Raw genomic sequence first — 25,310 nt, 5'->3', positions numbered from 1 at the left:
CTACAGCTACAAATGACTCGTCTTCAGATTAAATTAAAATTAAAATTCAATTAAATTTCTGTATGTTTAATGAAATTTTAAAATAAAGCAAGCGATATCGCAATAAAAACATTTTTTATTTACAAAAACATGATTAAAATGCAAAAAAAAAAAAAAAAGGCATACAGTAATACACTGTAACAAATATACATTAACCTTTTTGGTCCTTAAGGTAGTTCTAAAGGATAAATTGCGAATCATCCCAGGTGTTTAATACTCTAAATCTCAACTGAATGTATTGCACCCTTTCCAAATCCTGTAAATATGCAAAATATTGCATTGTAAAACTCATAAATAACTCAATCTCGTTGTTACTGTTTGTACAGTACACTGTGTAAAACCAGAGTATTACAATTGTAAACACTGGAAATAAAGCGACAAACAACAGAAATGGGAAAATGGCACACATTATTTTCAAGGTACAGATCATTTTTGATGGCTTTGTGTCTTGGCACTTCATCCTCTGAAGACAAAGGATTTCTCCTTCCAAAACTATGAAGTAAATCCTTAAATTAGACTAAATAAACGCTAAATGGAGGTTAAAAAAACATATTTGGCTGCATGTTAATGTGTTCCCAACGAGATGTCTATTGTATGGAATCAAAGGCAGTATTTTTAGCTCCACTTCATTGACGTGTTGTCATCCAGTGTTTCCATTTACCACTTCAGATTTCGTCTTTTCCTGAATTCCTGAGTAAAAAAACAAAAACAAAAAAACATTTATTAGGTAATCTGGGAAACTAAAAGCGGTTCTCAAAACACACAACGCCCATTATGGATACATTCTTCACCGCTAGAGGGAGCCCGCGTAACACTTTGAAAATTACTGAAAAAGAATCTGGCTAACAAACTACATAAAACATTGACATGCTGGTGCATGCCGGGAGACTAAATGCAAGGGCACTCACAACCTTCCTCACTTTTTCCAGTTCATACCATTATCTTTCCCTGCATCCTCTTTGTCCTCTGAGGTTTTATCGGCCTTTGCAACGGGCTCTGGATTCTGATTATGATTCTGGTTGCTGTTTTGTTCCGCCGACTGAGCTACGGCACTGTCGGATTTCCTTAGAGTACTGTGGCGCCTCTTGGAGGGTGAAGTTTTCACTAAAACATAAAATAATGCATGGTTAAACGAATTGATAAAATTATTTTTAACAAAAATTAATGATGCATTTGCAGTTGAGTAAATACATCGATATGCACGAGATTCTTACATTGGGCTTTTTTGAAAACTGTGTTGCACATGAACTTTTGGAATCGGTCGGCGTAGAAATCCGGTCTATGCACAGACACTGTATCCTGAAAGTGTCATAATAACTCATGCTTCTTCAAAGGAGTCATTTAAGGACTTTTTAGGTGCAAACGTACCCCGTCTTGAACCAGAGATTTCCACGTGTGCTCCAGCATCTTGATGAATCTAAGAGATAAGGTGTAGACTTAATAACAAAAAAATTCAACTTACATTTTAAGTACAAAGTACGTTAAAAGTACTGTTAACCTGTAAGACTGCAGAATGTCAATGATGCCAATATATATCAGCAGTCTTTGCCCTTTGGAATTTCTGGCTGGAATTCCTCCCGTGCTGTCAAATCAGAAATATGAAAATTTTGTCAAATCAATTTGAATTGTAGAAATGTGTGATAGTTTTATGTCTGGATGGTTTGGATCACTCCAGAATATGCGTGTGACAATGTTGTGGCGTTAGCTGTGTAATGGCAGTGACATTTCAGTGCAAACTTGAGTAGGGTGATAGTTCTTGGAAATAAGTGTTTTTTTTGGCTGGCTGATATAAATCATTATTATTTATTTAAAGGAAATTTTCTAATGTAAAAACATGCACTCGTGTGGATTCTCAACTTGACACTCACGGGTCGTGGCTTCCAGGTGAGCCTGCGTCCCTGGCTTTCGCCTGTATTGCCTCCATGGGCGTGCTGTACAGGAACTTCTGGTTTTGCGGCTTCCTCCTTTCCGCTGCCTGCTCTGTCTGCGCAGTCTCTTCCCCGGCTCGATCCACCTCATGAATCCCGAGCAGAAGACTGTAGTCCATGATCTTGAAACTCTGCAGCACCTTGATAAAAAAAAGTTGAACATCTTTACCGGAAAATGTTCCACCAATTTATACAACCTTTGCACTAGGGGGTGGGAACTTCTTGTTATCTCGTTTTGCTATACAAAGCTCACAATTACGATCTCACAATATTGTCATAACATTGGTCAGGAAATCATTCTACAAAACAACTAATTCAGCAGAAGGATGACGATACACTGCTGGCCAAAAGTATTGGCACCCCTGCATTTCTGTCAGATAATGCTCAATTTTTCTCAGAAAATGATTGCTATTACAAATGCTTTGGTAGTAATATTTTCATTTATTTTGCTTGCACAGAAAAAACACAAAAGTATTGGCACCCTTTGAAAAATCATTTGATGCTTCTCTAATTTGTGTAATTAACAGCACCTGTTACTTACCTGTGGCACATGACAGGTGGTGGCAATAAATAATTCATACTTGCAGTCAGCTAAAATGGATTAAAGTTGACTCAACCTCCGTCCTGTGTCCTTGTGTGTACCACATTGAGCATGGGGAAAAGAAAGAAGACCAAAGAACTGTCTGAGGACTTAAGCAAAATTGTGAAGAAGCATGGGCAATCAAAAGGCTACTAGTCCATCTCCAAAGACTTGAATGTTCCTTTCTCTACCGTGCGCAGTGTCATCAATAAATGTAAAGCCCATGGCACTGTGGCTAACCTCCCTAGATGTGGACGAAAAAGAAAAACTGACGAGAGATTTCAACGAAAGATTGTGCGGATGGTGGATAAAGAACCTAGACTAACATCCAAACAATTTCAAGCTGTCCTGCAGTCCGGGGGTACAACAGTGTCAACCCGTACTATCTGTTGGCGTCTGAATGAAAAGGGACTCTATTGTAGGATACCCAGTAAGACCCAGCTTCTGCCCCGGAGACATAAAAAAAGCCAGGCTGGAGTTTGCCAAAACTTACCTGAGAAAGTCAAAAACGTTTTGGAAGAATGTTCTCTGGTCAGATGAGACAAAAGCAGAGGTTTTTGGGAAAAGGCATCAACGTAGTTTACAGAAAAAAAACAAGGCCTTCAAAGAAAAGAAGACTGTCCACACAGTCAAACATGGCGGAGGTTCCCTTATGTTTTGGAGTTGTTTTGCTGCTTCTGGACTGCTTGACCATGTGCATGGCATTATAAAGTCTAAAGACTACCAACAAATTTTGCAGCATAATGTAGGGCCCAGTGTGAGAAAGCCGGATCTCCCTCAGAGGTCATAGGTCTTCCAGCAGGACAATGACCCAAACCACTTAAAAAAGTACTAGAAAATGGTTTGAGAGAAAGCAGTGGAGTCTTCTAATGTGGCTAGCAATAAGTCCGGACCTGAATCCCATAGAAGACCTGTGGAAAGATCTGAAAATGTCAGTTTGGAGAAGGCACCCTTCAAATCTCAGAGACTGAGTAGTTGGCCAAAGAAGAATGCTCTGCTGGAATTTCAGACCATTGTAAGAAACTCACTGATGGATACCGGAAGCAGCTGTTCGCAGTTATTTTGTCTAAAGATTGTGCTACCAAGTATTAGGCTGAGGGTGCCAATACTTTTGTCCGGCCCATTTTTGGAGTTTTGTGTAAAATGATAATGATTTAAAAATTTTTTTCATTCTCTTTTGTGTTTTTACATTGCAAGCAAAATAAATGAAGATCTTACTACCAAAGCATTTGTAATAGCAATCATTTTTTGGGAGAAATTGAGCATTATCTGACAGAATTGCAGGGGTACCGATACTTTTGGCCAGCACTGTATCACCATTTCGATATTTTGTCACACCCTTACTTAGCACCGCGTTTGACTCTCACCAGACAGTCCCGCTGAACGGTCTTGCAGAAGGCACTGTACATGTCAGCGTCAAGCAGCATCCCGTCCGGCATGTCCTGAAGAAAGTCCAGGTCCTTGTAGGTTGGCAACTTTTTGGCCCGCTCCTTACTAGAGGCCCGACGGTTATACGTTGAGCCCTTCAGGTCGAACTTGAGGTGCAGCTGAACCGTAGAGGGCAGCAGGTTGTTCATGACAACAATGCGGATGTTCTTGCCATTCGCTTGGATGCAGTAGAGACCGTAGAACTTGGGTAGAAGGGTCCGTTTGTTCTGGTTCAAGTTCTAGAGGATCAGGAGAACGATTAAAAACACATTTGCACGTTGAGTATTCTGTGCTTTTTCTTTTTGTCTTACCATGAAGTAACCAGGAAGCAGCTTTTGCAAAAATTCGGCTTCCTTGCGTTGCACTGTTTTGATTATGAACTGGTCGTCATTGGAGAGGTAGAAAAGCGAGCCGCTGGCTCCCGGGTTGGACAGCTCGATGAGGTCCTCGCTACACAGAGAACACTGAGAGAGAGAACACACTATAAGCTGTCTTTTTTTTTTTTAAAGAATTTTTTAAAAAAGTGACATACCATGTAGTCATCAGGCTGGATGCAAAACATATCTCTGAAGTAGCGAAACGCGATGGGCGCATAAGTCTTGAACCGGAAATCTCCGTAATGGTGCGCTGGCGTGTGGCTGCTACCTTCACTGCAAAAATCATTACTTTTGTAAACTACAGTCATCCCTCGCTATATCACGCTTCAAACTTTAGGCCCTCAGTCTACCGCTTTTTTTTTTTTTTTTAATTAAAAATAAAAATACTGTATTTAAAAATGTTGATATATGCATGTATACATGTACAAATCAGTTTTCTTTTATATATATATCTCTCATTTATATCATAGTGATTACATTTGCAGTGCTTTAAAAACATTAAAATATACTGTAATTTTCGGACTATAAGGCGCCACCCACCAAATTTGACACGAAAACGGCATTTGTTCATCGATAAGCCGCACTGGACTATAATCCACAGCTGTCCTCACTGTATTATGGGATATTTACACCAAAAGATATTAACCGGTAACACTTTATTTGACAGCGGCATCATAAGACTGTCATAAGACCAAATGAACCACCATGAATTCATTGACTCAAGAAGCTTCATTTGGCCATCAATGCTCCCATGGGGGAGAAGGTCAACCTCTGCTGCCACCTGTTGTCAACAATGTTGTCGTCCAATATGCCTCCTAGCATGCATTGCAGAGCTACAGATGTAAATAACAATCAAAATTCATGTTCTGTGTTAATTATATCTTTAGTTACTCTTCCAGTTGTTTCATTAATTTCTAATTATAGTATTGGATAACTTAATTTGACAGTGGCACCATAAGCCTGTTATAAGACCATTATAATTATGACATGACACTGCCATGAAAATCAATTAATGCTTATGACTGATTTCACTTTGTGTGATCAGGCAAATGATCTCACTTTAAAATGGATGTAAAAGATCCAAGCTGGACATAAATGGAGTTAGAGACATAATTTGCCGGATGATACTTAATGACATCTGTCATTAGCATTCATTAATGCCCATGATAGTGCCATGTCATAATTATGACAGTCTTATGAGTCTTATGTCATTTCTCTGTTGGTTTTTGTGCTATGGACACCCTGTATGATTCCTGAATAAAAATCATATCTTTACCCCTTTCCTATGCTGTTAAATCTGAATAAATACATTGAACACACCCATAAAAAATAAGAAATGTAAATGAGCTCCTCCTCTACTTCAGATTTTCAATATTCGCGCTTGCCCATTAACTGCGTAAAACGAGGGATTACTGTAATTTTTTAAATTCTACATCATATAACAGTTTTCAAAACATGAACAGTCAAAACAAGTCGTCTCGGTCAGTTTTAGCCAACCAGACCTATTATTGTTGACTCAAACCCAACTAGATTCAAGTCACAAACCTGACCAACAACACTGGTTTCATGCCACCCACCCAGGGAAGAAGATGCTCTCCACCTCTTCGAAGTCCTGCAGCAACACATCTCGCTCAGTTTTCTGTACCAAGCTGCAAACCGTGTGCGTGATTCCCAACTGGATGGCGCCTTGCAGCGCCCACGACGGAGTCTGGAAAGTACAAGAGAAATGTCACAGTAAGTACGTCTATCTGTCTACATTGCATCTCACTTCTGAGCACTTATCTCACCTTTTTGTAAACTGTCTCCCCGGTCTGATCCACTCCGCGGTGGCCAATGGTTTTCTTTACAACTGGAGCTGGGCTACTGCTTGGAATCTAGCGGTAAGGACCAACAATGTAACTTTGGTGTTTAATTCCTTTTGCTAACCCAAACAGTCAGATCTCAAATTATCTTTCCCCATGTTATTGAATGGAAATGACATTAATCAATTACAGATGTTAAGTATGCTTAGTATATATCTCTTTCCAATGGTAAATCTGAATAAATAGATTGAACAAAACAAAATGTTTTGTTTTTGGGGGAGGGCGCTACTTTGCGGTTTTTCACTTATCGCGACGGGTTGTGGTCCCCATTAACCGCAAAAAAAACGAGGGATCACTGTAATAGTTTTGAAAAAACAGCTAATGGTGTCTCAGTGAACATTTGAGGAAAGAATTTTTATATAGAGGTTAAAGGAAGAAAAGAGGCAAAGACTGAGTCACAGTCAGAAGGTGTTGATGACAGTGTTGTTTTCGATTCACTATTCCCCCCCTCCCAATTAAGGTCCGTCACAGCCACAGCCAATAATAATGTAAAGGTGATTAAACTAAGTTATGCTGTTGTAAGGTGTGTTAAATTCTTGTTCATTTGCCGCTTTTTATCTATCAGCATCTGCCCCACCATCGGTATCTGCACGGCCCTGCTCCAATGTCAAATTTAAACTTGTATCTCAGGGCATGGCATGTATCTCAAAAACCAAGTGCGTAGGTTTGCATAGGGACAGTTATAGGATGCCGAAACCTTATTTGAATTATATAATGACTTCAGTTATATAGGTAATTTCGATTGTCTACCCGTATGTTATAAGGATAGAATTGACCCTACCATTATTATGTGAATTGTTTTTATTATGTTCAGACTTGCCTTTACTCCTTTTCACTTGCTCAATGTGCCAGTCCATTTTTTTCCCCTCAAACGCACGTTTGATTGGTTGCTGATTTACTCTATCAACACCCTCACACACGCACTCAGCACGTCGACAACATGCCACCTCCTCCGCCCCCTTCAAAGAGGAGAGATATTCAAAGTTTTTATCGGCCAGCAGCAGCAGCCACTATAAGTAGGTGGGCAACACACAACTAATTTTGCTACTGAAAATCCAACCTGCATCAGAGTTAGCATAACATTAAATTGCGTGAATTTGCTAACCTGCAAAACTCAAGTAGGAAGTAACTTAGAAGTGTTCTCTCGTATGTTTCTTACCATTAACGTTAATTAAATTGTGAGAAAGGTAATGAAACGCGGTTTATCGCCTGCTCCCCAATTTTCATTTTATTTATGCGGTCTTAAATGGTCAAAATACCTCGAGTGTAAGTTTTTATATAAAATCGCCATTATCAAAAAATAAGGACCTTCAAAAAAATTATGTTATGACTTAGTGACTTATTAAATGGTCTAGTTATGCCATTTGAAATATTCCAATTTTATTTTATTTTTATATATATATATATATATATATATATATATATATATATATATATATATATATATATACACAGCATTGTTAGCTTTGCTATTACCATAGGACAGCTGTTACTGCCCATACAGGGCATCCAAAAACAAAACAACAAAAAACAACAAAAAAAAGCATATATGTACGCGTAGCTAAGGTCCCCCTGAACATTTTGAGTCATTGGAAGTAAAAAAAAAAAAAAAATCAGAAATGACAAAGTTATAATACCGCAAAGGCGTGGACATTAAATGGTCAAAATACCTCGAGTGTAACTTTTATATAAAATTGCCATTATCAAAAAATAGGGACCTTCAAAAAAATAATGTTGTGACGACTCACTGACTTATTCAAAACTCTAATTAGGCCATATGAAATATTCCACTTTGAATTTTTTTTTTAATGATATATACAGCATAGTAAATTTTGCTATTAGCATAGAACAGCTGTTACTGTCCATAGAGGGCATCCAAAAAAAAAACACACACAAAAATGTATATGTACGCGTAGCTAAGGTCCCCCTGAAAATTTTGAGTCATTGGACGTAAAAAAAAAAAAAAAAAAATCTGAAATGACAAAGTTATAACACCGCAAAGACGTGGACATAAAATGGTCAAAATACCTCGAGTGTAGATAAAATTATTTCTAACCCCAAGGGTTAAAGCGGCCCAAAGGAGCTTTCATTTTTTTTGTTGAGGTTTTTTTCAGTTATATTTAGTTGCTTTATTTAGACAATGCTGTGTAGTCTTAAGATAAATGTTTATTTTTTTGCATTCCTGGATAGAGTTAAGAGATTATTAACAAGTTTGTATTTATTGTGTATGTTCATATAATTTGAGTTATATTCTCAAATACTGCAATTTAAATTTGCTAATAAAATCCAGACATTTATTTTAGAAGTTTTCAAAATGTTTCTTTGGAAACAAAGGTTTGAATCGAACTGTGCATCACCTGAACCAATACATATGAAAGTTAGTATTAGTCAATACAGGTGTATTTTGCATTGATCATTTAGCCTATCAATAAATTAGGTTCATATTTGTGAGAAATGTAGCCCTGACCTTATATAATCCCTACCAAACCTACTCTCTTGTCAAAAACCCAGTCCCCAAAGTTCACCCCCCCCCCCCCCCCCCCCAAAAAAAAAAAAAAAAAAAAAATCTTACCTCTTTTGCGGCCTCAGCGGAAGCTGGAAACAAAATGGGGTGACAGTGTAAAACAGAAGTATTTATAAAAATAAGTACACAATAATAAGAACAAAGCCAAGTTTGAAGGCAACTGGGCTGAGGCCTGACACACCTTGTAAAAGCCACTCAACAACTTTCTGTAACGAACTATTTCCAGGAAACATTTTCTTAATCATTTTAGTATCGGGTTTAATATCTGTACGTTATGATAATAAAAGCTATTGAAGTTTTAAGATAAAAAGACACGTTATGACACTGTTTATAATGACGTCAGACTTACTTCCAGGGAGGCTCTGCGGCTCCTCCGGGGCTGCGGCCGCCGCTGTGGCCATCCCAAGTTGTGGCAAACTTTTTTATAAACCCACCGGACACAAAGAACTAACTAAAACAAAACCGAAAACTAATCCATGCCGATGCGAAGGCATGTTTTGCGGCGGAAAGCGCCGCCTGTCATCGCTCGTTCATAATATGAATGTAACGCGGAAGTGGTTGGCGTTCGTTGAACACACATAATGAGAACAAAAAGTTCGAGGATACGTTTTTCAAAATAAATTTAAATAGCGATAAGATTGGCCGAAACTGAGTCTGGAGGATCACTCTGCGAGCAAATGTATATACTCAATGCGTGAAATCGATAAAAAGTTTAATAAATGTTATTTTTAATGCATGTATGTTGTTCATAGGGATGGAAGTACTTTAAATCGATTTTTATTTTGAAAGTAAACGGCTAAAAACAAGGGAAGTGCGTGTGTACATTCTGATTTTGACGATCATTTAACGTTTGTAAAAACTTGTCAGAGTGGAAATGTGTTGTTATTATTAGTGCTCACAAGCGATTACAGTTTTTGATCGCAGATAATGGCATTCATAGACTTCACTATCAGTTGACGGGTTTCGGGGCCGATCCGTTGGGGGCCTGTTTTAAAAAATTTTAAACTTCAAATATTTTCAAAACCAAATTCTCTAGCGAACTAAAACCAGAACAGGCACCTCCCTTATATGAGTCTCATTGCAGCAGTGAGTCGGTTGTTCCGATCATGTTTTTACGCTCCCGATCGTTTTAGTTTGAGTATCTGCCGATCCCGATATTTCCCGATCCGATTGCTTTTTTTTTTGCTCCCGATTCAATTCCAATCATTCCTGATAATTTTTCCCGATCATATACATTTTAGCAATGCATTAAGGAAAAAAATGGATAAAACTCGGATGAATATATACATTCAACATACAGTACATAAGTACTGTATTTGTTTATTATGACAATAAATCCTCAAGATGGCATTTACATTATTAACATTCTTACTGTGAGAGGGATCCACGGATAGAAAGACTTGTAATTCTTAAAGGATAAATGTGACTTTGTATATTGTGACTAAATATTGCCATCTAGTGTATTTGTTGAGCTTTCAGTAAATGATACTGTAGCCATTTAACTGTTCTGCCCAAATGCATGATGGGAAGTGCAACCATGACTGTGCGTAGTGGTACCAATTGATATATCTTCTCTGCATTGGGAAATAACATAGGGTGTTAAGAAAAAGAACAATTACTACCTTTCTTCCCCACATTGCTTTCCACGATATTTCTAATTGTAGGGAGAAGGATTGTAAGGCTTTTGCCAATTAAGAAATGGCTCCAAAGGCTGCCAAAATTCACTCTACTCATTTTACGCTGCCTTTTAGGTCTATATATAGGTAAAACAGCGCCATTACAGATTTAGTGCGACAATACCTGAGTGGGTCGTGCAGCGCATGCGTTAATTGCGTTAAAAATTTCAACGTGATAAATGTTTTTAAAAAGTAATTACTGCCGTTAACGGAATAAATTTGATAACCCTACCTTAAGCCTAAACTAAAGACTCTGGATGAGTGTAACATATTATGTCTGTAACGTTAAATACAATTAGAAAACGATTTAATTAAAAAATATATATATATATAAAAAAAAAGGCATGTCCGATCTTTTTTTGCCGATTCCGATACTTTGAAAATGACGCGATCGATCGGGTCATCTCTAGCATCTCTAGCAGCGACATCAAAAAATTCTAAGTCGTTCCCTAATAAAATCCTGATTATTTTTTATACAAGTATAACAAAACTTAAAATGGCTATAAAATTCTCAAATTTTACGCTAGATGCGCAAAAAAAAATCATCAAATGTAGAGCTAATCACCTTTATTTTCAGGATCAATAACAATATTTAACATACAAGTTTTTGCCAAAAATAGCAACTTTTTAAAAAATTTATTTAGTGCATGTGAACAGCTAATAAATCACTCAATTTTCTCATAAGAAACTTAATACCTGAGAAAAGCATGCAGAATCATCTTAATTTTACTCAACAAAAGCAAAATTTTTCTATATACAATCACAACTTATTTAGGTTGAATTCCGATGTTACTATTGCCTCAGCACGGAGGCACGTCTTGCTGGCTATCTGGCCCTGGCTGTTTTTAGATTAAAATGTTACATAAAATAAAACCTGTAAAAGGCAATTTTTTTTTGTATGGATGCAGAAATGTCTAAATGACTACTTTTTTTTTGCCAAAAAAGCAGTTGACCCAAAATTACTTGATCATTTGAATTTAAACTTACGCTACTGTGTATGGATACAACATGGTGGCCATCACGAAACAAAGAGCTTTTTAAGTTGTAAATTCTTGTAAATAATAATTTCTATAGATATGAACACAACACAGTCTAGATTCTTGGTTAAAAGCAAAAAAAAACAAAAAACGGGCAGTTATCATTCATTTTACGTAAATATTTCGAGCTAAAATTACGCTATTGTGTAATCCAATGTGGCAGCCGTCACAAAACTAAAAGCTTTTTAAGTTGAAAGTGCATGCATGGGGCTCTTTTATTTTATAATTACCTTGAATCCTCGACCAAATCACTCTTGAGACAATCCTGCCTGCTTGTATTATTCGTCCTGTTTCCACCTAAATCTGGCCTTTGAACGCAGCATGTGTTTGAGTTGATCATTAACATGTAATTAACTCGCAGTTTTTTTGTTGAAAAAAAACCTTGATATTTTTTCCCCGTCCCATTATTTTATCAAATTTTAATACTAGTGCCGCCAAGCGATTTAATCGCATGCAGTCCATTGTTAATTCGCGACTAATCAAATTGTTGTAATTTTTTGTTTCAATGCAAAAATCATGTATTTTAAGTTCAAAATACACCTATTACCATAGGAGTTGACCGATTTGCTTACCTCACAACATTCAAAGTTAAGCCTCATTAAAAACTAGAGTTGGGCCATTTTTGGTTGGTATCAATGAATTAAACATCCATTTTCCCCAAATAACTTGAAAATAAAAGGGTGGCACGAGAACAAGTCATTAGCACATTCACTCAAAATTCTGAGAACAAGGTTTCAATCCCGGGTCCTGCGGGGAGTTTCTATTTTATTTTATTTGGTACATTCTTTATATATATTTATATATCTTTACACACACACACACACACACACACACACACACACACACACACACACACACACACACACACACAGATATATATATATATATTAGGGCTGTCAAACGATTAAAATTTTTAATCGAGTTAATTGCAGCTTAAAAATTAATTAATCGTAATTAATCGCAATTCAAACCATGTATAAAATATGCCATATTTTTCTCTAAATTATTGTTGGAATGGAAAGATAAGACACAAGATGGATATATACATTCAACATACGGTACATACGAACTGTATTTCTTTATTATAACAATAAATCAACAAGATGGCATTACCATTATTAACATTCTGTTAAAGCGATCCATGGATAGAAAGACTTGTAGCTCTTAAAAGATAAATGTTAGTACAAGTTATAGAAATTTTATATTAAAACCCCTCATGTTTTCTTTCGTTTTAATAAAATTTGTAAAATTTTCAATCAAAAAATAAACTAGTAGCCCGCCATTGTTGATGTCAATAATTGAAGCCTATAAAATCAGTCGCACCCAAGCGCCAGCAGAGGGCGCCAAAACTCCGAAAAACGCAAGTACACATTTCACTGTGCTGTCGTTTTAATCTGTTTCAGCTTGGCATTTGTGCGTTAATTGCGTCAAATATTTTAACGTGATTAATTTTTAAAAATTAATTACCGCCCGTTAACGCGATAATTTTGACAGCCCTAATATATATATATATATGTATATATACACACTTCTATATGCATGTATGCTTCAATGAAATATATAATTTATTATTAGTTTTATTATTATGTATAAAATAAAATTACAAAACAATGTGAAAAATGAGATAAAATAATTGGACTCATTAAAACGCTTGTCTTCCCAAGCATTTATATAGTTCACCTGTGCATTTTAGGGGGGTTTGCGCCAGTCAATAAACCACATTTCGGGTTAAAACGCCAAAGTTACATTTTGCCTAATAAGGTAAATTTCACCCTGATCCTCTGTGTCCTTGTGCCCAAAAATGGTGAGCATCGGGCGGCCATGAGAGGAGCACGAACCACCTGGAGCCGCCATGCCGAAGGTTCTCGTGGTGCTCGAAAACGACACGTTCGACACTTTCATTTACAGTTTATGTATCCTTGCATTGCAGCAAAATTAATGACAATAAATCTGCCACTTGAGTTTCACATTTTCAGCCAAAAAGCCAAAGTTAGCTTCGCCTGACACGGGGATTTCATCCCAATCCGCCGTATGCTTTTCCGTCTCCAAACATGCTCGAAAACGACCATAATGCCAAGTTGCCAGGCAGTTTCACATTCGTCACGCCGCCTTAACGTGTCCCATTTTGGCCATTAAAATCCAAAATTAAGTTTTGTTGGAAGACCAGTATTTCACTCTGGCTCTCTGGTCTAACTCTGGCGGCCACAGGAGCGCGTACATTTGATTGAAGTCCAACCTATGGAGGGTGGGCATGGCCACAATGGCAATAATTATAATTATTATTCTTTTATGATTAATTTTTCAGGCATACATTTCCATTCAGGGTTAGGGTTTTTTTTATATTTATTCAAAAAGAAATACACATAGCAGTGTAAATTTACACAAAACCATGATTTATTGTAAATATATCATAAACTGCAGTGAGACAAACAGATGATATATTTTACCTATTAAAAGAAAATGTGCTAAAATATACAAAGTGATCAAATAATAAACATGACTGAGTAGCAAGGAACTGAAAAAAAAAAGTGACTAGTACTAATTTTACATGAAACGGAATAACACCCTTATCAAGATTTCAACAAGTGTTAGTTATTTCATTATCTGCTTTTTGGTTTGTTTTGGTGGGTATAAAAAACAAACTAAAGTTCCTTGGATACTTGTTTTTGGAGGTGTATGATGGTGATTGGCTCAAAGCACTTCCCCTCTTGTGGAAAGACCTGTGGAACAAAATCAAGACTTTTTGGTACGATTTTTCATAGTTATTTATCATCTTTTTTGTACCTTTAGCAAGCATTCACGTCAAAGTCAAAGCCGGGTTCAAAAGGCATTGCAGGAGCGGTGTAGCCCGGTGTGGCTTCGTAGTCCGGGTTGGGCAGCTCGCTGTCAAAACAGGTCCAACGTTCGTCCCCGTCCATCCTGCAGCACTCGTAGTGCCCCGACATGGTCATGAACTCTTCAGTGCAGAATTGGCTCAAGGCTTCTTTCCACTGAGCACAAATGAACAGCACATGAGGAGAATTATCACAGAATAGTGGTTATGAGTAGGTTGCAACTGAGAGATGGGAAGACTCATTGAAAGGCATAGGCCCAAATAAATAAATACTAAATAAGAATAAATTGATATAACGTTAATACAAACTAATGACTCTCAAATGACTAAAAACACAGATAGTATAGGGCTGTCAAAATTATCGCGTTAACGGGCGGTAATTAATTTTTTAAATTAATCACGTTAAAATATTTGACGCAATTAACGCACATGCCCCGCTCAAACAGATTAAAATGACAGCACAGTGAAATGTCCACTTGTTGTGTTTTTGGGAGTTTTGTCGCCCTCTGCTGGCGCTTGGGTGCGACTGATTTTATAGGCTTCAGCACCCATGAGCTTTGTGTAAGTAATTATTGACATCAACAATGGCGGGGTACTAGTTTATTTTTTGATTGAAAATTTTACAAAGATTATTTAAACAAAAACATTAAGAGGGGTTCTAATATAAAATTTCTATAACTTGTACTAACATTTATCTTTTAAGAACTACAAGTCTTTCTATCCATGGATCGCTTTAACAGAATGTTAATAATGTTAATGCCATCTTGTTGATTTATTGTTATAATAAACAAATACAGTACTTATGTACCGTATGTTGAATGTATATATCCATCTTGTGTCTTATCTTTCCATTCCAACGATAATTTATAGAAAAATATGGCCTATTTTATAGTTGGTTTGAATTACGATTAATTGCGATTAATTACGATTAATTGATTTTTAAGCTGTAATTAACTCGATTAAAAAATTTTATCGTTTGACACCCCTAAGATACACGCAAATTTTTTTCATAGTACCTCGATTTTCGGACTATAAGCCGTAATGCTCATGACAGTGTCATAATGAGGATTGTCTTATGGTGCCACTGTCAAATTGTGTTACCAAGTACCATAACTAGTAATTAATGAAACAACTGGAATACTAACTGAATAAATAATTAGCACAGAACCATATACTTCATAATGGTATTGACGGGTCAGATCGGTCATGCACTGCGGCTCCCCTTCAAGTAGGGGGCTACCCACATCAAGAGAAGCTATTCACAAACACGCACGCAGCGATCTAACGCCGGATTTCTGTTGAATAAGTACGAAAGCTGTACCACACACAAACAGGAAGAATTGTCTTAGGAGTGATTTGTTCAAGGATTCAAGGAAATTATTCTATATTTTGTACCATGCATGCATTTTGAAACGAAATCAATGGGAGAAATTAGTCGCTACTGCATTTGCATCATAGTTCGCAATATTTATGTAAAATAAATGCTAACTGCACGTTTTTTTTTTTTTCTTTTAACCAAGAATCGAGACGTTTTTACGTCCATATCTATAAAGAATTCGGGGATTTAAGCATTTATTCAGAAGAATTTTCACCGGAAAAGCTCTGTTTACATAAGGCGGCCGCTAGCTACATTCAGTAACAGACTAGCATTGTACTTCGACATATTTACGTAAAATAAATCCTAACTGCACTATTTTTTTTCTTTTAACCAAGAATCAAGACTGTTTTACGTCCATATCTATAAAGAATTCGGGGATTTAAGCATTTATTCACAAGAATTTTCAATGGAATAAGCTCTTTGTTTAGATATGGCGGCCACTAATTTACTTACTGACTAGCATCATAGTTCGCAATATTTACGTAAAATAAATGCTAACTGCACTTTTTTTTGCTTTTAACCAAAAATCGAGACTGTTTTACATCCATATCTATAAAGAATTCAGGGATTTAAGCATTTATTCACAAGAATTTTCAACCAAAAAGGCTTTTTGTCTGTGATTCCACTCGGTCAGCTTTGACGGCCTCACCAACAATGCAGGCCCCCTATTTATCGGCCCCGCGCTCCGTGTCCCGTCAATACATTATGAAGTCTATGATAGATCATAAATTTTGATTGTTTTTTTACATCTATAGCGCTGCACTGCATGCCAGGAGGCATGTTGGACGACAACGGTGTTGACAGCAGGAGGTTAACTGTCTCCCCCAAGGGAGCAATGATGGTCAAATGAAGCTTCTTGAAGCAATGAAGCTTTGCAGCCAAATGGTTGAAAGCTTCATGGTGGTTCGTTTGGTCTTATGACAGTGTAATGATGCAGCTGTCAAATCAAGTGTTACCGGTTAATATCTTTTGGTGTAAATATCCCATAATAGTGAGGACAGCTGTGGCCTATAGTCCAGTGGGGCTTATCTATGAACAAATGCCGTTTTCGTGTCAAATTTGATTGGTGGCGCCTTATAGTCAGGTGTGCTTTATAGTCCGAAAATTACGGTATTTAACTCATTGCATAGTATACCATTGATGGCGATAGATGTCCTATGAATTTAAAACAGAAAGACTGTCTGTCCCAGTCAAACTTTAATGGAGGTCTAGTGCAGTCAATTGCAATCAATGAGTTAATTGAGTGACCCTTAAGGGTTAACAAAAAAAAAAAAAAAAAAAAAAGAATTTGGTTCGTATGTAAAGATTAGGTTGTCATGAAATTAAACGTGAAAGCTTAATATCACTACATTTGGAAGTAGTGTGCATAGTAGAAAAAAAGAATAGAAAAAAATCTAATTAAAAAAATAAATAAATACAAAACAAACATGAAAGGATTACAGAAGTATTTGAGTTAAAATTTGCATTAATATTACTGTGCAATGTTATATTGTAACATTTAAATACAAAAAAGGTCATAATAACGTTAAATGATAAGTAAATGTAATTCTGCACAATCCATATTGCCGCGCCTTTTTTAGATGTCCGACTATTTCTAAGCATCAAATTTCTTCAAAAGTTGGCCAAACCCCAACTTAAACTTTATGAAAAGTTCATGTTTTCTTATGTCGTGTTGGACTCACAGCTTGCCTGGCGCAACAGAGACGCTCTGCCGGCAGACCGCAGCACCGAGCGTACCAGGATTCCAAGCGGTTAATGGCCTTTCCACGCCGCTTGAAGTGTCCCGCTCCCGACCTCGGGAAGAAGCTGTCGGCGTACCTTGGGCGACCCTGACCTTGGGTGCAAATGTTCGCCAAGTTACTGGCCGTGGGTCGCGCCGGCGGGAACGGGACGTTAACGGACTCTGCAGGAGAAACGAGCAAGATGGATCTTCATGAAGGTACTTTTTTGTAAATTGACAAATAATTATTACCTCCGAGATTGTTATGCCAGGCAATCAAAAGAATTCCAAATGCTTGAATGAGTCCAATCCAAGTCATGACTGTATTGAGCAGATGTGTTTTTTTGGCAGATGTTCTTCTCAATACGGAGACTTGCAATACAATAAGTTGCCAAGCAGGCAGCTTATATGAGCCCGGAGGTTGGGTGGGTGGTTGTCAGTGGGCGTCAACGAGCCACCACTTTTCCCCCAACCCTTGAGGGGAAGGTTGAGCACACAATTCATCAGTACTGCCTGAAATGTTTCAGTGCATAGTGTGAAAACAAGCCAAAAAAATAATTCTTAAGAATAACTCTAAAATCACAAAGACAAAATATGTCCAATTCTCTTTTGTCAGTTTCTCATACAGTGTTTTTACTGTATACAGTGGTATGAAAAAGTATCTGAACCTGTTCGAATTTTTCACATTTCTGCATAAAATCACCATCAAATGTGATCTGATCTTTGTTAAAATCACACAGATGAAAAAACAGTGTCTGCTTTAACTAAAACTACCCAAACATTTATAGGTTTTCATAGTTTAATGACGATAGTATGCAAACAATGACAGAAGGGGGGAAAATAAGTGAGAGAACCATCACATTTAATATTTTGTAGGCCCCCCACTTTGGCAGCAATAACTTCAACCAGACGCTTCTTGTAGCTGCAGATCAGTCTGGCTCATCGAACAGGACTAATCTTGGCCCGTTCCTCTCTACAAAACTGCTGTAGTTCAGTCAGATTCCTGGGATGTCCGGCATGAATCGCTGTCTTTAGGTCATGCCACAGCATCTCATAGGGGTTCAAGTCTGGACTTTGACTTGGCCACTCCATAATGTGTATATTGTTCTTCTGAAGTTGATTTACTTTTCTGTTTTGGATCATTGTCTTGTTGCAGCATCCATTCTCTTTTTAGATTCAACTGTCTGACAGACGACCTTAGGTTTTCAGGCAAAGCATTCTAATAAACTTTTGAATTTATTCTTCCATTAATGCAGTACTTCTCAAATAGTGGGGCGCGCCCCCCCAGGGGGGCGCAGAGCGATGCCAGGGGGTGCGCGAGTGACCTCGGGGAACATGCTTTTTTTTTTTTTTTTTGTGCCGTACTAGAATAAAGTGTACTTGCACATCCACTCCGTGGGTGGCAGTGGCGCTCTCATTTTCAAAGTGCGTGCAGTATTTTTGAAGTAAGCAAGAGCACACGGAAGAGACTCATGCAGAGCTGGACTCACGCAGCGACCCACTGTCTTCTTCGGTTCTCACGTGTCCGGCCGAGAAGTGCCGTTTTCGGCTTGGGATCGTCACGACCACCGCCCTCACCTACGGTTCTGCCTCGGCCGCCGAGAATGCGCTTTTTTCGGGCCGTTTGCCTTTGACTTTTAATATAATTTCTAATCAATTTGAATTTGTTATTATTTACTGATTTTATTACATTTGATTTTTCAGTATCAAATGGTCAAAAATGTACCTTGAGTGTATTTTTACACTTTGGATGTGACTTTTTTTTTTTTTTTTTTTTTTTTTTTTTTTTTAACTTCAGGCAAATTGATGCGCGTTAAGTCTTTTCTGTTACAAGCAACACAATGTTAAAAAAGTTATACTTTATTATAAGTTGATCTATGTTACTTTTTTTCTTTAATAGAAAAAAAAGGACACAATGTTAGGCTGAGGCGTACTTATAATAGTAATATAGACGAATGATACTATTTACAGTGGCGGCAGAGAGTTGGGGGGGGGGGGCGCGAAACATTTACGTCTTCCTTGGGGGGGCGTAACAGAAAATAATTGAGAAGCACTGCATTAATGATAGCAAGTTGTCCAGCCCCTTAGGCAGCAAAACAGCCCCAAATCATTATGCTCCATCCATCATGCTTCACGGTGGGTATGAGGTGTTGATATTGGTGAGCTGTTCCATTTTTCCTCCACACATGACGTTGTGTGTTACTCCCAAACAATACAACTTTGGTTTCATTAGTCCACAAAATATTTTGCCAAAACTTCTGTGGAGTGTCCAAGGCCCTTTTTGCGAACATTAAACAAGCAACAATGTTTTTTTAGACAGCAGTGGCTTCCTCCGTGGAGTCCTTTGTACATATAGTTGATGCGTGGACATAGATATTGGACTGTACCAGTGATTTCTGTAAGTCTTTAGCAAACACTCTAGGGTTCATTTTTTACCTCTATGAGTATTCTGCGCTGAACTCTTAGTGTCATCTTTGGTGGACAGCCACACCTTGGGAGAGAAACAACAGTCCCAAACTCTTCATTTGTAGAAACTTCTCTGATTGTTGATTAATGAAAATCCACACTTTTAGAGATGGTTTTGTATCCTTTCCAAATCCTATACAAATAAACAATCCTTGATCGTAGGTCTTCAGACAGCTCTTTTGACCGAGCCATGACGCACATCAGACAATGCTTCTCATCAAGACATTTCATACCAGATGTGTGTTTAATAGTGGGCAGGGCAGCTTTCAACCACTCATCAGTGATTGAGCACACACCTGACTTAAAACGTTTGGTAAAAATTGGTTTCAATTGCTCTTTAAGTCTCCTTAGGCAGAGGCTTCACTTACTTATTTTACCCCCTTCTGCCATTGTTTGCATGGTATCCGCATTAATATATGAAAACATAAATATTTGGGTGGTTTTAGTTAAAGCAGACACTGTTTTAATCTGTGTGATTTTGACAAAGATCACATTTGGCGATTTTATGCAGAAATGTGAGAAATTACAAAAGGTTCAGACACTTTGTTGAGGTGGTTGCAGCTCAACGTTGCATTCGTAGGAAGAACTGACGGAGAATAAGTTGTCCTTTAGCCAAAACTTGGCGTGTTTAATTTCTACTGACATGCGGATACATCCTCTCTCATTGCTGTCTTCACAGGCAATCCCACAAATCAAAGTCAAACAAGAAGAAGTAATAAAAGTAGCACTTTAGACAATTAAGTCCCATCCTGCCATCTTGTGGCGAAAAGATATGTCAATAATAACAAGCAATAGGAACATTATTTCAACATCAACTGAGGACACATTTATGAATACAAAACATTTCCTCCACCATTTCTCTCAACACATACCACTGTACTCTATGTATGCACTGTATCTATATTATTTACTGGAATTTTGGGACTATAATCTGCTAGTTTTTTAATGTCATTAAGTATCATCCGGCATATTATGTCACTAACTCCATTTATGTCTAGCTTAGATCTTTTACATCTATTCAAAAGTGAGATAATTTGCCGGATGACAGAAAATGACATCTGTCATAAGCATTCATTAATGCTCATGGCAGTGTCATGTCATAATTATGATGGTAAAATGGAAGAGTAACTGAAGAAATAGTTAGCACACAACATGGATTTTGATTGGTATTTACATCTGTAGCGCTGCAATGCATGCTAGGAGGCATGTTGGATGACAACAGTGTTGACAGCAGGTGGCAGCAGAGGTTGACTGTCTCCCCCAAGGGAGCAGTGATGGCCAAATGAAGCTTCTTTAAGCAATGAAGCGTTGAAGCCAATTGGTTCTCAAAGGTTTATGGTGCTCTTATCGGATGATTATTAGAAAAACACATCATATCACGAAGCGTAGGTGGGCGGCGAGGCAATGATTTACAAAATGTTACGTTGGATCTCTTTGAAGGACAACTTCGCTCATGAGAGTGCCTGCCACTGACTGTTGCCCCCCCCCCCCCCCCTTCGTGATGGAGACAGCTGTACATATAATAATAAAGCTATATATCAACATCTGAGAAGCATATGTTGGGAAGCAATTCTAGTCATTTGATTAGAAAAAAGCTTCGAATCAAATCTTGCTGCTTCAAGTATTCCTTTAATTAGAGTGGCGTTGTAATGGTTTGTTTTGAAAGTGTTTGCATTTAGTTTTATTGATATGGGTGGATACACTGCCCTCTAGTTGCAACAGTGAATATGACATTACTCATTCCGCATATCTGCATCCAGCTGCTCCCTGTTAAGACCAACATAAAGTAAGTCTTTGTTTGAGCTAATGTTTTTTATGCATTCGTAATTTAGTTTATAGGCACGTTCAGCCTGTTTTTGTGGGAATATGTGTTTGAACCATTTGTTAAGATCACTGTAAAAAAAATGTTAATATTTAATAGCATTTAAGCTAGCACACTTTTGCTTTGCAAGTTAGTCAATTGTGCTTTTGTTGTACTTAGATCCTGATTATACCATTTGAGGCTAAGCTCAGCTATTTTAATTTCTTTTTAAATGAAAGTGCAATTCTGCATAGTTTGGAGAAACCAGGGACATTTATTATTTACTGTATTCACATTTAATGCTCTTTTGCAATTGCAAATATTAGCAAGGCTTTATTTTACATTTCTTAATTTTTTTTCCTGCAACGCATTACATGTTCCCAATCCGATTACTCGATTATTCGAACTAACTAGTTGATAGATTAATCGACTACTAAAAATATCGATAGCTGCAGTCCTAATAGGATGAAAGAATTGCTCATTCACCCTTTTCTGAACTCCATCTTACATGTCAGTCACCTTGAAAGCCAACTTCTTATCAACTGACTCAAAAAAATGTGCTGACTGTGATCCAAGCAAGGAGGTGAAAAACAAGTGTGTTCATGGAACTGTTCCTTAAGTTCTCCCAAACAAGGTCACGTTAAACTCCAGCTCCCCAAAACATGCCAACTTTGTCTTTTTCTTCTCAAAAATCAGCCGGGCTGTCCTGCCAGATGTTTCCTGTTTTCAAACAGAGTCAACAACAAGTATGTATAATACAGTAGTTGACAAGAGCATGTACTGTCTAGTACACTTTCCCTCTTCTACTACAACCCACTTGAGGTACGACTATCTGATTGGTTACGGTAACTCAAGCATCTGTAATCATGACTGGAGTGCGTCTCAAGTAGGTTCCGTGTCACTGGTGTACATGACACATTGGAATGTGATCTTCTGTATCATGTATTTGCAAGAGCGTAGGTTTGGTCTCAACATTGGTAGGGACGATATTATAGCATAACTTGATTGTACACTTTTTGTTGGGGACGGGACATTAATATGACAAAACAAATTGGGTGAACAGGGGTCAGGGCTACATTTCTAACGAATATGAACCTAATTAATTGATAGGCTAAATGATCAATGCCAAATAAATTTGTATTTACTTATACACTAGTTCAGGTGATACACCGTTCGATTCAAACCTTTGTTTTCAAAAGCTACCAAAGAAACATTTTGAACTTATGAATAAATGTCCGGATTTTATTAGCAAATTTATACTGCAATATTTAAACATAAATTGTACTGACATACACAATAAATACAAATTTTTTAATAATCTCTTAACTATCAAGAAATGCGAAAAATAGACATTTGCCACTCAAAATTGTCTGCCCAAAAAAAACAAACAAAAAAAAAACCTATATATACTGTAACAGCAAAAAACTTGGTCAGGGAATAACAAAAATAAATAAAAATGGAGCCTTCCTTCAGGTAAAACACTACTACTCTTGTCCAGAGGCACAGCCTAACTCAACAAAAAAATTAAAGCTCCTTTGGGCAGCTTTAAGACCACGTCAATAAAATAAAAATGAAAATTGGGGGAAGGGAGTACACCTCTGTTCACTAGATTTCTCAGTTTAATTAACGTTAACAGTAGAAAACATTCAGTCAGGAGGACATTTGTCTCTAAGCAGCTTCCTACTTTTGCAGGTTATCAAATTCACACAGTTTAATGTTATACTAACGCTGATACAGGTCGGACTTTCAGTAGCAAAACTAGTGGTGTTTACCTCCTTCTGAGCAGCGTCCTACTCGAGTTTTGCCAGTTAGCAAATTCACAGTTTAATATTATGCTAACCCTGATGCAGGTCGGACTTTCACGAGCAAAATTAGTCATGTGTTCCCCACCTTCACCTTTTTACATTACCTGTAGTGACTGCTGCTGGCCGAAATTATTTTTTCTAATATCCCTCCTCTTTGAAGGGGGCGGAGGCGGCGGCATGTTGTCGACATGTTGTACAACCACTGGCAAAAAGTATGGAATCACCAGTCTCGGACGAGCACTTACTCAGACATTTTATCATGTAGAACAAAACCGGATGAAAAGCTTGAAAAAAATAATGAATTAGTTTAAAAGTGCAACTCTTTAGCATTCAGAAACACTAAAAGAAATTCATAAAAAACATTGTGGTGGTCAGTAAATGTTACCTTTATAGAGCAAGTGCAGGGATACATATATATGGAATCACACCATTCTGAAGAGAAAAAAAAAAATGGAATCATGAGAAACAAACAAAGAAATAACAATCAAAACACATCTCTAGTATTTAGTAGCACCACCTCTGGCTTTTACGACAGCTTGCAATCTCTGAGGCATGGACTTGATGACTATTATTCATCAATATGATCCCAACTCTCTTTGATTGCAGTTGCCAGATCATCCCTACGGACCATTTTTTCAATTTCCACCACAGGTTTTCAATAGGGTTGAGATCTGGGCTATTTGCAAGCCATGACATTGACTGGATGAGTCTTTCTCCAAGGAATGCTTTAACAGTTTTGGCTCTGTGGCATGATGCGTTGTCATCTTGGAAAATGACAAACATACTGTATTTTCAATTGAAGGGATAAGAAAGCAGTCTGAAATTTCAATGTAAACATGTGCATTTATTGAATTTTTAACCACAACCATCTCCCCAGTGCCTTTTCCTGACATGCAGCCCTATATCATCAAGGACTGAGGAAATTTTGATGTTTTCTTCAGGCAGTCATCTTTGTAAATCTCACTGGAACAGCACCAAACAAAAGTTCCAGCATCATCACCTTGTCCAATGAAAATTCTTGACTCGTGACACCTTGTCCAATGAAAATTCATGACTCGTGACACCTTGTCCAATGCAGATTCTTGACTCTTGACAAGGTGATGATGCTGGAACTTTTGTTTGGTGCTGTTCCAGTGAGATCTACAAAGATGACTGCCTGAAGAAAACGTGAACATTTCCTTAGTCCTTGATGATATAGGGCTGCATGTCAGACAAAAGCACTGGGGAGATTTTTTTTTTTTTTTTTTAAACCTGTCCTGTTCAGCTTTTTGACATGGAAAATAGAAGTCTAAGTGTCCGGTTGGTCTGAACAGTTTGAATGTTTCACATTGAGAATATGAATTACTACCATTGTGATCATTCAACATATCTCGTTTATTATGACAAAACAGCAAACAGGAAGGGGTTATGGGAGGGACAGAAGAAAAAGAAACACAACACAATAAAAGAAAAGAAACACAACAACATGAAATACATTGAACGTCTACACTAACTCTTGGATGTTGGTGCTAGATGTATTTCCGGTTCACACCATGTGGGGGGCCTGTTGACCCGGGAAAGAAGGGGAAGGGCGTGGGGAAGTCTATAAGCTAAGTGATTGGGAGGGGTAGAGTGTACACAAATGAGCTCTGTGATCTAGAACCCAGTAATCGTGTGAATCCTTTGTGAGTGTAAGCCCGTTGGCAACCGACCCTGCGCTGCCCCACCGCCAGTCCCGGCACCGGGACCCCCCACCCGAGCGTCCCCAATCGCATCCAGGCGAAATCTTCAATAAAAAAATTCAATAAAAAGTTTACATTGAAATTTTAGACAGCTTTCTTACCCCTTCAATTGAAAATATGTTTGTCATTTTCCAA

General features: G+C 37.6%; 2 protein-coding genes across 3 annotated transcripts; both read right to left on the bottom strand.

The window, feature by feature from the left end:
* Nucleotides 1-97: 97 nt before the first annotated feature.
* Nucleotides 98-9,310, bottom strand: pip5k1aa (phosphatidylinositol-4-phosphate 5-kinase, type I, alpha, a). The gene is made up of 13 exons (XM_057827729.1): nt 9,088-9,310; nt 8,787-8,809; nt 6,140-6,226; nt 5,930-6,060; nt 4,508-4,625; nt 4,287-4,439; nt 3,915-4,214; nt 1,908-2,107; nt 1,538-1,621; nt 1,408-1,456; nt 1,254-1,338; nt 976-1,143; nt 98-729 (listed from the first exon to the last, which is right to left on the bottom strand). The coding sequence occupies exons 1-13, from the start codon at nt 9,137-9,139 to the stop codon at nt 680-682; spliced, it is 1,500 nt and encodes a 499-aa protein (XP_057683712.1). The 5' UTR covers nt 9,140-9,310; the 3' UTR covers nt 98-679.
* Nucleotides 9,311-13,833: 4,523 nt separating this feature from the next.
* LOC130910862 (extracellular matrix protein 1-like) lies at nt 13,834-17,749 on the bottom strand. Of its 2 annotated transcripts, none has more exons than XM_057828474.1 (4): nt 17,635-17,749; nt 17,345-17,565; nt 14,236-14,441; nt 13,834-14,171 (listed from the first exon to the last, which is right to left on the bottom strand). In XM_057828474.1, exons 1-3 carry the CDS (start codon nt 17,699-17,701, stop codon nt 14,238-14,240), a joined length of 492 nt encoding a protein of 163 aa, XP_057684457.1. In that variant the 5' UTR covers nt 17,702-17,749; the 3' UTR covers nt 13,834-14,171; nt 14,236-14,237. The 2 variants fall into 2 exon arrangements, with proteins under 2 accessions (XP_057684457.1, XP_057684455.1); XM_057828472.1 differs by having other exon boundaries at nt 17,345-17,569; nt 17,636-17,749.
* Between the last annotated feature and the right edge of the window lie 7,561 nt (nt 17,750-25,310).

The sequence above is a fragment of the Corythoichthys intestinalis genome, chromosome 22 (genome assembly GCF_030265065.1).
Source record: "Corythoichthys intestinalis isolate RoL2023-P3 chromosome 22, ASM3026506v1, whole genome shotgun sequence".
Lineage (NCBI taxonomy): Eukaryota > Metazoa > Chordata > Actinopteri > Syngnathiformes > Syngnathidae > Corythoichthys > Corythoichthys intestinalis.
This window is presented reverse-complemented; position numbering and strand designations above follow the sequence as displayed.

Bases quoted from the DNA above. Each gene is read 5' to 3' on its own strand.
- pip5k1aa (XM_057827729.1), bottom strand. From the start codon at position 9,139: ATGGCCACAGCGGCGGCCGCAGCCCCGGAGGAGCCGCAGAGCCTCCCT. The intron at 4,626-5,929 runs GTGGGTGGCATG...TGATTTTTGCAG, and splicing joins GAGAGCATCTTCTTCCCTGG to TGAAGGTAGCAGCCACACGC. The intron at 1,339-1,407 runs GTACGTTTGCAC...TGACACTTTCAG, and splicing joins AATCTCTGGTTCAAGACGGG to GATACAGTGTCTGTGCATAG.
- LOC130910862 (XM_057828472.1), bottom strand. From the start codon at position 17,701: ATGACTTGGATTGGACTCATTCAAGCATTTGGAATTCTTTTGATTGCC. The intron at 17,570-17,635 runs GGTAATAATTAT...CTCGTTTCTCCT, and splicing joins CCTGGCATAACAATCTCGGA to GCAGAGTCCGTTAACGTCCC. The intron at 14,442-17,344 runs GTGAGTCCAACA...ATTTGTGCTCAG, and splicing joins TCTGTTGCGCCAGGCAAGCT to TGGAAAGAAGCCTTGAGCCA.